This window comes from Ceratotherium simum, chromosome 6, assembly GCF_057802395.1.
Source record: "Ceratotherium simum simum isolate JZ-2026a chromosome 6, ASM5780239v1, whole genome shotgun sequence".
NCBI classification, from domain to species: Eukaryota; Metazoa; Chordata; class Mammalia; order Perissodactyla; family Rhinocerotidae; genus Ceratotherium; species Ceratotherium simum.
The window spans coordinates 55611428-55629729 of NC_141905.1; the positions used below are offsets into that span (position 1 = coordinate 55611428).

Sequence of the window (18302 nt, forward strand, 5' to 3'; positions counted from 1 at the left end):
CCCTTTAAGAGCCGGTTTTGATTTCTTTGTGAACCAGCTTTTCTGGGGGTACTCCCCAATGTTTTAGTAGCAGGCAAAGTCAGATATTATGCCACTCGCCTCGATTGTGCTGGGTCCACAAAATGCCCACAGCGGGGGTGCTCTCCGGCTCAGGGCCCCGCGCCTCCAGGAAGGGCTGCATACCTGTGGGCTGCTCCTGGGCGGCCGTGAAGCTGGTGGCTTGTGAAGGCGGCATTTTTCCTCTCCAGAAGGGAGTTTCTGCCTCTTCCACCTCAATTTGGATTGTACGTTGTTGCAAGAGTTCCTCTTATCCAGTTTTCAGTTCTGTCTCAGGAGTAATTTTTCCACGAGTAGTTGTAAATTGGCTGTGTCCGCGGGAGGAGGTGAGTTCAGAGTCTGCCTATGCCGCCATCTTGACTTCCCTTCTGTAATACAATTTCTAAATCTTAAGCTACCTCTCATCTTCAGTGTATACAAAATGGAAGGCACCTTACAAATGTCATATTTTGATTTATTAAAAATTGGAAATTATCCCATGAGTCAAAATGTTTTTAAAAAAAATAAAACACAGGGGCTTGCCTGGTGGCACAAGTTGTTAAATGCATGCGCTCTGCTGCGGTGGCCCGGGGTTCACCGGTTCGGATCCCGGGCCTGCACCAATGCACCGCTTGGCAAGCCATGCTGTGGCGGTGTCCCATATAAAGTGAAGGAAGATGGGCACGGATGTTAACCCACGACCAGTCTTCCTCAGCAAAAAGAGGAGGATTGGCAGATGTTAGCTCAGGGCTGATCTTCCTCAAAAAAAAAAAAAATGAAATTCACTCATCTCTTACTCCTATCTAGCTCTCCAGGAAATCATCTCTTGACAATTTGACATGTATACTTTCTGTATTTTCCCTATGGTTATTAAAATATAATTGTGTGATGTATTTGTTTGCATATGTATGTTTGTATAGGTGTATATATGTATATGTATATACATGTGGGGAGAAAACAGGGAAGGATTTTCCAGTCAGAGGGAATAACATGAGATTAAGCTTGAATTTGCTGGTCTAAGGATATCCTTCCTCTTTTCTCATAGTGGCTAAACATACCCCCCCCCACACACAAACTCACATACACAAAAGTGTACCTGCACACGGACATATTAAGGGAAAGGAGGGGGAAGAAAATGTGTATGTATGGTTATAGTTGAACACACACATACAGAAACATATGTGTGCGTTTTATGTGTATGTATGTATACGTACATATATTATATATAATATGCTATGACTTGATGGTTACATTCATTTTATATAATAACGTATCATATATAGTTTTACAAGCAGTATGAATAAATGCATCTCATAATACCCTGTTGCATGGCTTTAATAATTTTTTAATTTATTTCGCTATTCAAGTGTATTTGGATTTTTAAAAAATTTTGTTAATATAAAAATGCTACAAAGTACATATATATTCTATTATTTTTGTACTATTCCTTCAGGCTAATTTCCTAGGTGTGAAGCAGCTGCACATATATGTGCACTTTTGTTTTTCACAGATACTTAAGCATAACCCACTAAAAATTATGTATCTCCTTACTTTTCCACCATGAGTGTAATAGAAACACTATTTGATCAAACCTTTCTATATGGAGAAGATTGAATTTTTTGATAGAGTTAGTAATTTTTAGTTACCTTCTATAAATTTTTCAAAAAGGAAATTCTATCATCAGCAAAGAATATTTCACTGCAATGATCAGCAATTTCCAGAAATAACATTTATGTCTGTGTCACTATCTCTCTGTCTTACTCGTCACACAAACACATACACACACATATGTACACATATATTAGTTTATCAGCATGGGAAAGTGATAAAAATTGTGACAATTTGTGAGGACAAGATAACAGAGAGTTTGGGAAATCCATATTGGGAAGCCTGATATTTGCTGCGATTTTACTCTTAAGATGATTACTGATTTGAAATCAGGAGCTGGAAGGCTGAAAGGCTGATTATAAATTGTCATTTAGGAGCTTTAGATCCTGAAAAGAATTTGTGGCAGACTCTCAGGGCTAGAAGGAAAAAACATGGAATTCAGAGCTTGCCAAATGGGAAAGAGCAAGTGAACACACTGACTTTAGTTGAAGCCTCAAGGTCACAATGAAGGTCTACAACCGAGGATTAAGAATAAGCCTGAAGTTGAAGAATCCTTGGGAGACTAGAGTCCTTCTTTAGATAAGTTCAATCACTGATTACATTACATTGATCCACCCCTAAACATTTTCTGCTTGCTGGAAGCACACTTTTGGCTGGAGAAAGGTAATGTCATCCAGAGTCTCAAATTATCATTGCTTTGTTTGATGTACAATGTGCAGCACACAATAAAAAAAAAAAACTGATAAAACAGGTGACCTCAATAAATATACAAAAATTGATAAGTTCAACACTTGTTTTTGATAAACACTCTTGGCAAAAACTCAGTTGAGAAAAAAAAATGAGACTCTGTTATTCTGAAAAAGGACATCTCCAAAATCCTAGACAATGTTTAAATTAATGGTGAAATAGTGAATTTTTTCCCATAAGTTTGTAGAAAGTAAAGGTACACAATCTCATTACTACTATTCAATATTAGACTGAAAGATGTCAGCAAAGTGGTGTAGAGTAATGACTCCTAAAAATTCTCTCTGATGTAAAACAGTGAGAGCATAGACAAAAATTATCAGATCAACTTCTTCAGAACTCTGGAAATTAGCCAAAGGCTTGCATTGATCTGCAGAGTGTTTATTCAAGAAAAGTGGATAAATCTCAGTGAGAACAGTAAGCTTTGTGGTGTTTTAATTTACCTTATTCCATTCCTCTATCTCCCCTACACCGAGGAAGCTTAGAAAGCTACAGCCCATAATCATGGTGAAAAGCAGCAGCCTAACAGCCACTGGAGGTGGCAGAATGGAGCTGAAGTTTCTTCAAAGCTCTATTCCCAGAGAACTGTCATTTTCTGACCTGTCTTGTGGTTCCCTGGAATACCCCACATGCGGGGTTGTCTTTATTTGATCTGACTATGAGCTTGCCCAGTACGAACAGCCTTTTTCCCAGGGGCATTTGTTGAAAACAGTTAGAGGCCATTTTTGAAGAGTGTGGAGGCCTGATCACCCCCCTTTGGGGAAATCAACAGACTAACCGCAAAGCTTAAAGGGAAAAGCTAGAGAATGAGATGTTCATAAGAGGCTTTGAAAAATGCTAATATATTCCTGAGACATTATAAGTCCACACATGCTTAGGAAAGATTGAGAAGATCCTAAGCTCTAACTTCTGGCTAACCTTGAGGCTCTTTGTAAGCAGGAAGCGAAGAAGGTTAAGGCAGAATTATAAACTTCCTGGGTGAGTGTTGAAGGCATGCTCCAACATACACACAGAGCCTCTTGCAAAGACTAGGAGATTTATTGGTTCCAGACTACTAAGGAAATATCTGTCCAATTATTAGAGGAGAAGTAAGCTAACTGAGCAGAGGCTTTAGTGGATGCACATGACTAAGGATAGAAACTTTACAGAACTAGTTCAGGGCAGTCACTAAACAAAAATAAACAAAATAAACTGCTAATAAAGTTCTGTTTGAGTCTTGAGGGTGTAAATGTGTAGCTGAATAGAAGTACACTGCTGGTGGTAAAGAAGCATGACCGTTGGAACTGAATATAAAGTTAATACAAAAATTAATTTTATTCCTTTACACTAACAACAAATAATTAGATGATATTGTTAAAAGAGCCACTTAAACTAACCTGAAAACCCCCTCAAATAGGGAAATAAACTAATGTAGAATGTGCAACACCTCAAAATTGTGAACTACATAACATTGCTGGGATAAATTAAGGAATACCCAAATACATGGAGAGTTATACCACGTTCATAAATAGAAAAAAAGCAGTATTGTTAAGGTGTCAGTTCTCTCAACATACACTATAGATTCAATGAATTCTCAGTCAAAATGTTAACAGAATTTCTGTGGGAATTTACCAATTGATTCCAACTTGTGCAGAAATGTGAAGAAACTATTATAGTCAAGACAATACTGAAGAAAAAGAAGAAGGAGGATGGAAGACTTACTGGATATCAAGACTTACTTTAAAGCTATAATGATTAAGACATTATGGTAGGCATAAGGATAGCAACTGGGAATAGAATAGAATGGAGTTTAGATACAGAATCACAACTATACGATCACGTGAGAGTGCCAAATTTACTAGGAAAAATATAATCTCAATAATTAATGTTAGATAAATGGATATTCGGTTGGAAGAAAATGCAACTCATTCCCTACAAGTTGTTTGCAAACAGTAATCTGAGATGGATCATAGACGTAAGTGTGAAAAATAAAACTATATAGCCTCTAGTGTAAAACATAACAGCAAGCCTTTACGACCTTGAACTTTTTTAACAATTTTAAAAAATAAGGCCTAAAAAGCACTAATTATAAGAGACCAATAAGTAGGTCTTTATTTAAGTTAATATTTAAACTCCTATTGATCAAAAGACAGTATTTAAGATAGTCAAAGGCAAGCTACAGCCTCAGAGAAATATTTGCAATTAATATATCCATGAAAGGATCTATATCCAGATTACATAAAGAACTAAAAAAACAAAGATGCCCCAAATATTTTTAAATGGACAAATTGTTTGAACAGTCGCTTCACAGAAGAGGATATCCACGTGGTCAATAAACATGAGAAAATGTATTTGACTTTATTAGTTATATGGGAAATAAAAATTAAAGCTGCAATGAATTACTAATACACACCTACCAGAATGGAAACAAACAAAAAAAGCCTGAAAATCTCCCATATTCATGAGAATGTGGTACAAATGGAATTCGCGTATATTGCTGGTGGACGGATAACTTGTTGTAAAACATTGAAATGTTTGACCATACGTTCTAATTCTAGGCATGTGCCTCCCCCTAGAGTCCAGGGACTTTACTACTACTTTTAGCTGTATACCCTAGAGAAATGTGTGCATATACCTAAGAAAAGACATGAACAAGAGTGTTCACAATCGCTTTCTTCATAGTTGCTCCAAATTGGAACTAACCCAATGTCCATTAACATTACATTAAAATATCATGTCATATTCATACAGTGGAATACAATATCAATAAAAAAGAAGAAACCGCTGCTACTTGTGGAAACATGGATGAAGCTCATAGATATAAGTTTTAATGAAAGAGGAGACATCAATAAGTACATTCTGGTACTGGCCCCATGGCTTAGTGGTTAAGTGCGCGCGCTCCGCTACTGGCGGCCTGGGTTCGGATCCCAGGCACGCACTGATGCACCACTTCTCCGGCCACGCTGAGGCTGCGTCCCACATACAGCAACTAGAAGGATGTGCAACTATGACATACAACTATCTACTGGGGCTTTGGGGAAAAAAAGGAGGAGGATTGGCAATAGATGTTAGCTCAGAGCTGGTCTTCCTCAGCAAAAAGAGGAGGATTAGCATGGATGTTAGCTCAGGGCTGATCTTCCTCACACACACACACACAAAATAAATAAATATTAAAAAAAAAGTACATTCGGTAAGAGTTTGTTTTTGTACGTTTCTAGAGTAGGCAAAGCTAACCTTCGTTGACAGAAGTCAAAATAATTGTTTATTCTCTGGGGTGAATAGACTGGAAAAGGCTGTGAGAGAGCCTCCTGGGGTGTTGGAAAATGTTCTAGTTCTTGATGTGGATGGTGCTTATTAAGGTGTATACATACGTAAAAATTCACCCAAGTGTATACTAAAGATTATTGCACTTTACTGGATGTATTTTCTATTTCAACAGAGCAAAAGATAAATCAATAACCTGACCTAAAAACATGATAGATACTCAAGTATGAGAATAAAAAGTAGACAATAGAAAGAAAAACCTGTTAAATCGAAGTATTAGAATTGTCTGAAAGTGACAATATAGCAAATATGATAAAAACATTATAGAAATAAATGTAAAAATGAAGAATGCCAGAATAAAAAAAGAAAATATTTTAAAATATTCAATAGAAACTTTATTTTTCCAGCTTTATTGTGGTATAATTGACAAATAAAAATTATATATACTTAAGGTACAATGTGATGGTTTGATATACGTATACCTTGTGAATGATTACCACAATCAAGTTAATTAACACATCTGTCACCTCATAACTATCTTTTTTTGTTTTTTAGCATGGTGACGCTTAACATCTTCTCTCTTAGGAAATTTCAAGTAACAATACAGTATTATTAACTATAGCCACCATGCTGTATGTCTAGATCTCTAGAACTTATTCATCTTATAACTGAAAATTTGTGCCCTTTGACTAATATCTCCTCATTCCCCTCACCCCCAGACCCTATTTTGTTTCTGTGATTTCAATCTTTTTTTTTTTAGATTCCACATAGAAGTGATACCACGTGGTATTTCTCTTTCCTGTCTGGCTTATTTCACTTAGTAGAATGCCCTCCAGGTTGATCCACATTGTCACAAATGGCAAGATTTCCTTCTTTTTAGTGACTGAATAACATTCCATTATATTCCATTTTACAGAATATAAATTATAAATCAAATTAAATGATGGAATATAAATTAAAATTATAAATTAATATATGGATTATGAATTATATAAATTATAAAATATAATTCCATTATATTTCATATAATATTCCCTATATAAATATATATTAAATTTTCTTTATCCATTTATTCATTGATAGGCAGGTTGTTTCCATATCTTGGCTATTGTGAATAATGCTGCAAGGAAGATGGGAGTGCAGATATTTCTTTGAGAAACTGACTTCATTTACTTCAGATATAGACCCAGTAGTGGGATTGCTGGATCACATGGGAGTTCTATTTTTAATTTTTTAAGGAAGGAATACTATATTCTGTAATAGCTTAACAATTTGCATTCCCACTAACAATGTACAGAGTTCCCTTTTCTCCACTCTCTTGCCAGCACTTACCTTTTGACTTTTTGGTTACAACCATCATAAGAGGTGTGAGGTGATATCTAATTGCGGTTTTGATTTGCATTTCCCAGGTGATTAGTGATGTTGTGCACCTTTTCATGTACCTGTTAGCCATGTGGGTGTCTTCTTTGGAAAAATGTCTATTCAGATCCCCTGCCCATTTTTTAATCATATTGTTTTCTTGTTCTCTATTGAGTTATATGAGTTCTTTATATATTTCAGATATTAAACTCTTAGATATAAAATTGCAAATATTTTCTCCCATTTGGTAGGTTGCCTTTTCACTGGCTGTTGGTTTCCTTTGGTGTACAGAAGCTTTTTAGTTTGATGTAGTCCCACTTATTTATTTTGGCTTCTGTTGCTTTTTATTTTGATGTCAAATCCAAAAACTTATTGCCAAGACTAATGTCAAGGAGCTTATCCCCTTTTAGCTTTTATGTTTAAGATTTTAATTCATTTTGAGTTGATTTTTTGGATGTGGTATAAGATAGTGGTCCAATTTCATTCTTTTCCATGTGGCTATCCAGTTTTCCCAGCACCATTTATTAAAGAGACTCTACTTTCACCACTGTGTATTCTTGGCTCCCTTGTCATAAATTATTGATCATATACATGTGGGTTTATTGCTGGGATCTCTATTCTGTTTCATTGATTTGTGTGTTTGATTTTATGCCAAGACCATACTGTTATGATTAAATGGCTTTGTAATATAGCTTAAAATCAGGAGTGTGATGCCTCCAGCTTTGTTCTTCTTTCTCAAGATTGCTTTGGCTATTTGAAGTCTTTTGTGGTTCCATACATGTTTTAGTATTGCTTTTTCTGTGAAAAATAACACTGGAATTTTGATAGCGATTGCATTGAATGTAGATTGCTTTGGGTGGTATGGACATTTTAACAATATTAATTCTTCCAGTCCATGAGCACAGAATATCTTTCCAATGATTTGTGTCTTCAATTTCTTTCATCAATGTCTCATAGTTTTTGTGTACAGATCTTTCATCTCCTTGGTTAAATTTATTCCTAGGTATTTTATTCTTTTTGATGCAATTGTAAGTGGGATTGTTTTCTTAATTTCTCTTACCGATAACTCATTCATAATTTATAGAAATGCAACTGATTTTTGTCCATTGATTTTGTATCCTGCAACTTTACTGAATTGTTTATTTGTTCTAACAGTTTTTTGATGGAGCCTTTAGGATGTTCTATATGTAATGTCATGTCATCACCAAATAGAGACTTTTACTTCTTCCCTATTTGGATACCTTTTATTTCTTTTTTTTGCCAAATTGCTCTGACTAGGACTTGCAGTACTGTGTTGGGTAAAAGTGCCTAGAGTGTGCATTCTTGCCTTATTTCTGATCTTAGAAGAAAAGCCTTCAGCTTTTTACCATTAAGTATGATGTTAGCTGTGAGCTTGTCATACACACCCTTTATTACGTTGAGATATGTTTGCTCTATACCCACTTTGTTGGGAGTTTTTATCATGAATGAATGTTGAATTTTGTCAAATGCTTTTTCTACATCTATTGAGATGATCATATGATTTTTTCCTTCATTTTGTTAATGTGGTGTATCACATCAATTGATTTGCAGATGTTGAAACGTTCTTACATCCTTGGAGCAAATTGGACTTGATCATGGCATATGATTCTTTTAATGTGTTGCTGAATTCAGTTTGATAATATTTTATTGAGGATTTTTGCATTTAGGTTCATTGAGGATACTGGTCTGTACTTTTCTTTTCTTATAATGTCCTTGTTTGGTTTTGGTATCAGGGTAATGCTGGCCTCACAAAATGAGTTTAGACGTATTATGTTTTCTTCTATTTTTTGGAAGAGTTTTAGAAAGATTGGTAGTTCTTCACTAATGTTCAGTAGAACTTACCAGTGAAGGCAGGTGGTCCAGGATTTTTGTTTGTTGGGAGGTTTTTGGAGTTTTATTCCTCTGCCTGAGAGGCAAACATCCTGGAAAACTACTTAATTTTATTTTTTCATTTTTATTTTTTCATGAGGAAGATCAGCGCTGAGCTAACATCCATGCCAATCCTCCTCTTTTTGCTGAGGAAGACTGGCCTTGAGCTAACATCCGGCCGATCCTCCTCCACTTTATGCGGGACTCTACCACAGCATGGCCTGAGAAGTGGTGGGTCAGTGTGTGCCCAGGATCCGAACCCGGGCCGCCAGCTGCGGAGCATGTGCACTTAACTGTTATGCCACAGGGCCGGCCCCACTACCTATTTTTAAAAATAGTAAGAATTAAAACCACTTTGGATAACTTTTTGACAATGGCTATAAAAAATATGTTCTTATTTTATGACTCAGTAAGTCCACTCCTAGTTATATACTCAAGAGAATTCAATGTGTATGTCTGCTGATAGAAATGCGCGAGAATGTTTTAAAAAGCTTTATTCCTCATTGTAAAGATTGAAAACAACCCAACTTCCCATCTACAGTAAAATGGATAGATAAATTGTAGTATATTCATATAATTGATTATGCACCAACAAAAAGAGCAATTGCTGCCACATGCAAATGTGGATGGAACTCACAGTCATAACGATGAACAAAAAAATCCAACAGGAAGATTACATCTGTGTGATTCCATTTATAAGAAATTAAAGAAGAGGCAAAATTAATCTATAGTGATAGAAATCAGAAACAGCAGTTTTCTCTGGTCACTATGACAGTGAAGGGACACAATGGATCCTTTTGGTATGTTGGGAATGATCTGGAAGTGATTATACATCACATTGAGTTATACACTTGAGTCCTTTATGTTTTTCTATACCTCAATTAAAAAAAATGGAAATAGTAGTATGGGCTGGCATGTGTAACTGATAACTGAGACTTCTTTGTTAACAAAGAATCATCACATTAAAGAAAAATCAATAAACAATTTACATATCTGGTTTAAGTCATTAAGAAACGCACCTATAAAAATCTTTCAATGTTGATTATGTCTGTTATTGTTTTACAGATCTATACATCTGTTGATGTTATCTTAAATCTTTGGGTAAAATATGAGAAAATATGTCGTAAAAAATGAATTTAAGTTCCATTTAGCTGAAACAATACACAGAAAGCAATGATCCCCGAGCAGGAGATACAAGAAGGGAAAAATATTAAAAACTCAAGATTCATTGCATGAATTATTTGACATTTTATCTTCTGAAACTGTATAATCTTGATAATGAGAATAGGATTTTGACATAAAGATATATTTAGGATGTTGCATAGAAAAAGGTTTTACTAATTAATTCATTGAGTGATGTTTGCTTCAATTTACTGGAGTCCTCAGTTGCAAGTGAAACTCATTGTCTGTTAGTGAATACTCACTGTCTTGAGAGCCTAGGGAAGGGCAAAGCCACCATTGCTAGAAAAACTACTTTCTGTGGCAAAGCTTTCCATGCCTAAATGCTGTCTTTTTGTCTCAAGAGATCACTGGAGCAGCAAAGTCCTGGTGCTCACATGATTTTAGACATTTTATTGGACAGCACTATAGCAGATTTTAATCCTTAATGTTTTCCCATGGAGATGGGAGGAGGCTGCTTATGCTTAATTTTCTGAAACCCCTTTAGACTCTGACCTGCATTAATGCAATGAGTCTTCTCAATGCTTATGTTATGTTGTTCCTACTTTTTTAAGATTGTTATAAAAACCCAGTACCAACATTTTATGTAAGCACCTTTATTTTATTTACTTTTTAAATTTTTATTTTCTTAATTGAGGTATAGTTGACATATAACGTTATACTAGTTTCAGGTTTACAGCATAATGATTCCATGTTTATGTATATTGCAAAATGATCACCACAATAAGTCTAGTTAACAATTGTCACCCATACATAGCTACAATTTTTTTCTTGTGATGAGAAATTTTAAGATCTACTCTTTTAGCAAATTTCAAATATGCAATATAGTATAATTAACTATAGTCACCATGCTGTCTGTTGGGAGGTTTTTGATTACTGATTCCATCTCCTTACTAGTAATTGGTCTGTTCAGATTTTGTATTTATTCATGATTCATTCTGGTATGTTGTATGTTTCTAGGAATTTATTCATTTCCTCTAGATTGTCCAATTTGTTGGTGTATAATTGTTCAGAGTAGTCTCTTATGATCCTTTGTTCTTCTGTGGTATCAGTCATAACATCTCCTCTCTCATTTCTGGTTTTGTTTATTTGAGTCCTCTTTTTTTTTTCCTGGGAGTCTAGCAAAGGGTTTGTCTATTTTGTTTATCTTTTCAAAAAGCCAGCTCTTAGATTCATTAATTTTTTCTGTTGTCATTTATTCTGTATTTTATTCATTTCTACTCTGATCTTTGTTATTTCCTTCCTTCTACTAACTTTGGGCTTAGTTTCTTCTTCTTTTTCTAATTCCTTGACATTTAAATTTACACTGTTTATTTCAGATATTCTTATTTCTTAAATTAGGCATTGATTACTACGAATTTCCCTTTTAGAATTGCTTTTTCTGCATCTCATAAGTTTTATGCCACATACCCAATGATACATCCAATAACTATAACTGTAGCCTAAATTCAAAATACCAGAGACTGAAATCTTCAGCCTTATCTAAGGGAACACCTTGATCTTTGAATCTTTACTGTGTTGTTTTTTACAGGGCATTCTCTGTACTAATTTGTTGTGGTTATAAACAATTAGCAAAATAAAACAAAAGATGGTATATTGTATTTCCATTTTCATTTGTCTCAAGATATTTTTTTCTAATGTAAATTGTGATTTATTTCATTTTTGTGTAGTTTAGCCATTGCCCAAGCTGATGTATGTTAATAGAAAATGAAACAGAGGCTGCATGTGGGGAGGGCAGATAGCTAGTAATTAAAATTTTACAGAGGGGTATTTTCTGTGTTAATGGATATGATTCATATGTATTCACAGGGTTGTTGGATACTACAGGGTGTATAAAGTTGTGTTTTTTGTGCAGTAGAAATATATAATTACCTATACCCCAGACAGAAAGCAAAGAACTATATTAAAAAGACATTATTAATAAAGTAACACAAGTCTGAATATTATTATAAAGATGAGAAAATAGATTTCATCAAACTTCATTTTCTCCAAAGTAACATAGCCGTCTTATGCAAAATAGCAGTTGTGTTCTTGTATGTGGCTTCTACCCCTTATTATACTCATTCTCGTTATTTAATGTGTCTGATTTAAGCCTGTATACTTTAGAATCAGACTTTTGTTCCTGGCCCTTTTAATGATGTTATGTTTCTAATTTTATCCATGATTATGAATATACTTTGGGGCCTACAATATTGAGAATAGTCTAACATAGACAGTAATGAGAATGAAATTGATATGCATTCAAGTTATTTTTTAATCTCTTTATTAACTTCTTCTCTGACCCATTGGTTGTTCAGTAGCATGTTATTTAATCTCCATATACTTTTGAATTTTCCATTTTCTTCTTGTAATTGATTTCTAGTTTCATAACATTTAGGTTGATGTAATTTCAATCCTCTTTATATGAGATATGTTTTGTGGCCTAATATATGATCTGGCCTGTAGAATGTTCCATATGTGCTTGAGAAGAATATGTATTCTGCTGCTTTTGGTGGAATGTTCTGTAAATGTCTGTTAAGCCCTTCTGGTCTAATGTGTCATTTAAGTCCAAAATTTCTTGATTGATTTTCTGTCCAGATGATGTATCCATTGAGAAAAGTGGGCTATTGAAGTCCCTGCTAAGATTGTATTGCTGTATATTTCTCCCTGTAGATCTGTTAATATTTGCTTTATTTATTTAGGAGCTCCTATGTTGCTTGCATTGTTCTTTTTTCTTTTTGTTCCTCTAACTGGCTAATTTCAAGGGTCTCACCTTCCAGTTTGCTGATTCTTTTTTCTAAATGATTGAATCTGCCTTGAAACTCTCTGTTGCAGTTTTCAGTTCAGTCATTATACTCTTCAATTCCAAGATTTCTGTTTGGTTCTTTTTGATGATTTCTGTTTCTTTATTAAATTCCCATTTTGTTTGTGTACAGTTTTCCTGATTTTGTTTAGTTATCTGTGTGTATTCTCTTTCATTTCTTTGAGATTATTTAAAAGGATTGTTTTGAATTATTTTAAGACAATTCATAGATCTCTATTTGTTTTGATTGGTTATTGGAGCTTTATTAGTTTCCTTTGATGGTGTTATATTTGCCTGATTCTTCATGATCTGTGTAGTCTTGTGTTTGTGTAAAACATTTGAGTGACAAACATGTATTCTAGTCTTTATATATTGGTTTCAACAGGTAAAGATCTTCTTCTATTTGGTCCCTGGGCTGATGGGATTGCTGCTGTGATCTCAGGTGAGTGGGGTTGGAGCTATATTATTGTGGTTACTGCTTGGTCTGCACTGGGGTCTGTGGTTTGTTACCAGGTACTTAGGGGGATGTGCATCCTGTTGGGTCCCTAAGCATATGGGACTACCTACAAGAGCTTGCTCAGTAGATCTGGTGTTGGGACAAAAATCTGCTTCAGGATCCACTGTTGCTGACATGTCTGTTGCTGCATGCAAGGACAGATATGGTTCCTGTTGGTCCATGAGAGGGCTCTTACTGAGTCACTGGTGGATCCCTTGGCAGAACTATTTCCCAGACTGTAGCTGAGAGGGACTGGCAATGAGTTACAGGGCCGCTTCAGGACCTGCCATTGGATTGAGGTAGGCGGGCCAACATCTGGGAGCACAGATGGGTGTGTCTCTTGCCAGATCTGTAGTTGGGGAGAATGGCTCCATGACCATGACTGAAAAGGGCTGGAGATGCATCATAGCCAACTTCAGGGTCCACAGCTGGGACCCGGGTTGGATGGCCTGTTACCTAAAGCATAGGTGGGTGCGGTTCCTCTGGGGTTGCTTGTTGGATGTGCTGGAGGCAGGACCATTGCTAATGGGGCTGTAGCTGAGTCCACAGAGGGATGGAGTTGTTTTCAGATCTGTCGTTAGGACAATGGTTGGCAAGCCTGCCACCTGGTTGCAGGTCTACCTTCTCAAAATGGCCCTTTTCAGTCTTGGGTTCCAGTGGGGATTTGCAACCTCCTTCCTTGGATCATAAAGCTCCTACAAAGGCAGTTTTGTCCATGAATTGCTGCCAAATTCTTGTTTCTGTCTGGGAATATGACAGGAAAGTCTTCTATTCTACCATATTTCTGATGTCTGGTGATAACTTCTTTTTTTTTGTGTGAGGAAGATCAGCCCTGAGCTAACATCCATGCTAATCCTCCTCTTTTTGCTGAGGAAGACCAGCTCTGAGCTAACATCTGTTGCCAATCTTCCTCCTTTTTTTTCCCCAAAGCCCCCGTAGATAGTTGTATGTTATAGTTGCACATCCTTCTAGTTGCTGTATGTGGGACGTGGCCTCCGCATGGCTGGACAAGCGTTGCATTGGTGCGTGCCCGGGATCCGAACCTGGGCCACCAGTAGTGGAGCGTGCACACTTAACTGCTAAGCCATGGGGCAGGCCCGTGGTGATAACTTTTTAAATTCAACACAAGAGGCACAATTCACACAAAAAAAGATTGATGAATTGGACTTCATTAAAATTAAAAATTTCTGCTCTATGAAAGACACTGCCAAGAGAATGAGAAGACAAGCCACAGACGGAGAAAATATTTAAAAAAGACATATTATATAAGAACTGCTATCCAAAATATACAAAGCGGTCTTAAAACTCAACAATAAGAAAATGAACAACCTAATTGAAAAGTGGGCAAAATTTCTGACAGACACCTTACCAAAGAAGACATACAGATGGAAGATATGCATGTGAAAAGATGTTCAATGTCATATATTATTAGGAATTGCAAATTTAATCAACAATGAGATATTGATACACAACTCTAGAATGGCTAAAATTTAAAATATTGACAACACTAAAGGTTGACAAGATGTGGAACAACAAGAACTCTCATTAATTGGTGGTGGGAATGGAAAATGGTGCAGCCAGTTTGAAAAACAGTTTGGCAGTTTCTTAAAAAAAAACTAAACATAGTTTTACCATACAGTCCAGCAATCACACTCCTCGGTATTAACCAAATGAGTTGGAAACTTATGTCACACAAGAACCTGCACACGCATTTTTATTGTGGTTTCATCCATAATGGGCAAAGCTTGGAAGCAACCAAGATATCCCTCAGTAGGTGAAAGGATAAATAAACCATGGTATAATTATATGATGGAATCTTATACACTACTGAAAAGAAATGAGCTATTTAGTCATGAAAAGGCATGCATAAAAATTTAATGCATATTACTACGTGAAAGAAGCCAATCTGAAAAGACTATATATTGTAGGATTCCAACTATGTGACATTCAGGAAAAGGCAAAACTATAGAGATAATAAAAGGATCAGTGGTTGCCAAGCATTTGAGGGAGGGAGGAATGATTAGGTGGAGCACAGGTTATGTGATTTTTAAGGCAATGAAATTATTTTATATAGTATTATAAGTATGGATACACATCAGTATACATTTTTCAAAACCCATAGAACATAGAACACAAAAAATGAAACCTAATGTAAACTATCATCTTTTGTTAATAATGATGTGCCGATGATGGTTCATCAATTGTAACAAATGTTCCACCTTGGTGTAGGTGTTGATGGTGGGAGATCTTGAGTGTGAATGTGGGAAAGAGTAGATGGGAACTCTCTGTACTTTCTGCTTAATTTTTCCATGAAACTAAAACTGATCTAAAAAATAAAATAGATTGATTAAAAAAAATAACATCTCTGATCCACTACTCAAGCAAAGCCAGAGTTTGCATTACTCTGTGACGGTAGAGCGCTTCACACTGATGCTCTCCTGTCCATCCATTTGGTCAGTAATGGGAAATCTCTTCAATGTGAGAAGTCACTGAACTGGGAGTGGGGAAACCTGGATTCTAAGACAAGGTCTTGAGCGGATGCTTTGGCGACACTTCACTTCACTGAGTTATAAATTGCTCATTCCTAAAAATAAAGATTAGACTAGCTGACCTCAGAGATATCTTCTATCTCTAAATTCTCTATGACTCTATCAGTCTATTAAAGAAAGGGCCAGGGAATTATCTCAGCAGAGGGAAGGATGAGCAGGGCAGAGATACTTGTTTCTCTGGGAATAAATCGATTACTCTAAAGAGAGCAACTGGGTTTATTTTATCAAAAATAAGCTAGTGAATATCTCTTGGAGTTTAGACCTATATGAGTCAAACAGTAAATTACTGTTTCTCTTTGTCCTAGATTAAAGGTTCACTGAGATCTGGACTCACTCAAGCTCTAAAGGTTACAAAACTAAACTTTTCTGAACTTCATTTTAACCAATAGTTCCTGTAATTATTAACTAAATTAAAGTTTATTTTTAACATCACTTTTTAGAGTGAATCACGGAATACCGAATCATAGTATGCTCTCAGTAAATGTGGGGAACTTGCTTGAACTCAATGTTTTGCTTGGAGGCAGCATGCAGGGCTCGGGGGGGGGGGGCGGGGGGGGCTGAGCTCTACCACCTGCAGTCTGCGTGTTCTTGGCCAAGGTGCTGAAACCCCAAGGCCAGCTTCCTCATCATTAAGATGGGAATAATTTGACCTCAGGTAAAGATAATTTAGAGAACCAAAAGGGTTATGATGGGTGTGAAAATTCTCTAATTGTCAGTCTCCCTGTAAACATGACAACTGAAACATTTTGTAACTGTGGTCTTAACACATTAATTTTTCCCCTCCTAAAAGAGCTTAAAAGTAACTGTACTAATCAATTTGGAACAAATACAATGATATCTTTGCAGAACATGCATTTGTACCAACATTTCCATTAGTTATCTACTAATTTATGTCATTCCAGTGATATTTAGATCCTCATGACCATTACATGTCATCTTCTGTCAGGTGTGTACGTGGTGGCGATTCTGTGCTGTGGGTGTGTTTAATGAAGTTTCTGCCTCCCATCCTCCAATGAATCCATGCCTGTTATTCTGTCCACAACATCCATCTGCATATTGTACTTCATTTCAACATTTCTGACAATGACAGACCAAAAAAGCACAGAAGAGGCTGTGTCAGGAAGTGACTGGGAGGCAGGGGAAGCCATAGTTTTTCAAGATTTCCCCCCTGAATTCTCTGAGATTGACTCTTCCCTCAGTTCCACTGAGCAAGTTTCTCCTCTGCAGTGATAGAGAGGGGAATAGAGTGGAGAATCTATGGAACTTTTACCCTTGGAGTCAAATAAGGGCCACTTATTTAATGTGAAGCCTGTTATTTTGTGAATAGGGTCCATGGGGTATAAATTCAGAGTAATTAATATTTTAGAGGTTTTGTTCTCCTTTTCTAAAACGGTTCTTGAGGCAGCAGTGGTATAAGCCATAGTGCACCACAATGGGCATCAGAAGGTCTCAGTTCTAATCTCAGTCCTGCCACCTGTGAGCTGTGTGATCCCAGAGTCTCCATTTATCTATTTTAGAAATAAAAGATAATAAAGGCTATTCTGTGATTTTTAGGGGGTTTAATGTAAAAGATGTGCATGTTTACTCAGCCATTTACTTGATATATGTATGGTTATTCAAGATGTGAGTTATTCTAGCTATTTTATGTTTAGGCAGCTATAATGTTAGTACAGTACATTAAAATATTTAAAAGGCTTCCATTTTCAAGGTGAAACTATCTTAGTGGTTGATAAAACATTACAAGATAAATATTGTTTTATATATAAGAAATAGAATTCACTGCTTTCCCCTAAAGTCGTAAATTCCCAACTGGTCATCAGTCTGAAAATCCAGAATGTTGAGCAATATTTTGGACGAAATCATTTACTTCAGGGATTCTTTATCCTGGCTGCTCTTGAAACCACCTGAGGATTTTTGTTTGTTTTTTAATTACTGCTTCCAGCCCTGTCTCAGACCAACTAAATCAGAATCTCGAGGACAAAATATTGGAAAGAAGAAAAGTAAGGCTAAAGAACACTTTATTTTTATCTTTATCAGTGGGCCAAAAGTTCACTACGAAGGGATTGGAGTTGATTTAGCTCATTGATTGGTCATTTTATACATCAAAGAGGCACATATTGAATCAGCAGGGAGTGTTATAAAATCCTTGGATTTCAGGTTCACAGCCATCTAAGTAAGAAGAGATAATGGAACCAGTTGTGGTCCTGGTGCTCTGTCTCTCCTGTTTGCTTCTCCTTTCACTCTGGAAACAGAGGTCCGGGAAAGGGAAGCTCCCGCCTGGCCCCACTCCTCTCCCTATTATTGGAAATATGCTGCAGTTAGGTGTCAAGGACATCAGCAAATCCTTGAGTAAAGTAAGTATGTTTTATGCTCCTCCAGTGGCTTGCAAATGGTAAGGAAATTAATCTTTACTTTT

The 18302-nt window shown here is 36.2% G+C and overlaps 1 protein-coding gene across 4 annotated transcripts in view; it reads left to right on the forward strand.

The window, feature by feature from the left end:
• LOC101404812 (cytochrome P450 2C19-like) overlaps positions 1-18302 on the forward strand; it is a 114239-nt gene that overhangs the window by 65412 nt on the left and 30525 nt on the right. The window contains exon 2 of one of the 4 annotated variants that reach the window (XM_087432307.1): positions 13227-13283. The exons of 2 other annotated variants lie outside the window; for them this stretch is intronic. Coding sequence is in view for 1 of the 2 variants with exons in the window: in XM_004427872.3 (XP_004427929.1) it covers positions 18073-18240 (168 nt within the window). In the remaining variant the exon portion in view is untranslated. Of the gene's footprint in view, positions 1-13226; positions 13284-17649; positions 18241-18302 lie in introns of those variants that run through there. One more of the 4 variants, XM_004427872.3, reaches the window with a different exon arrangement.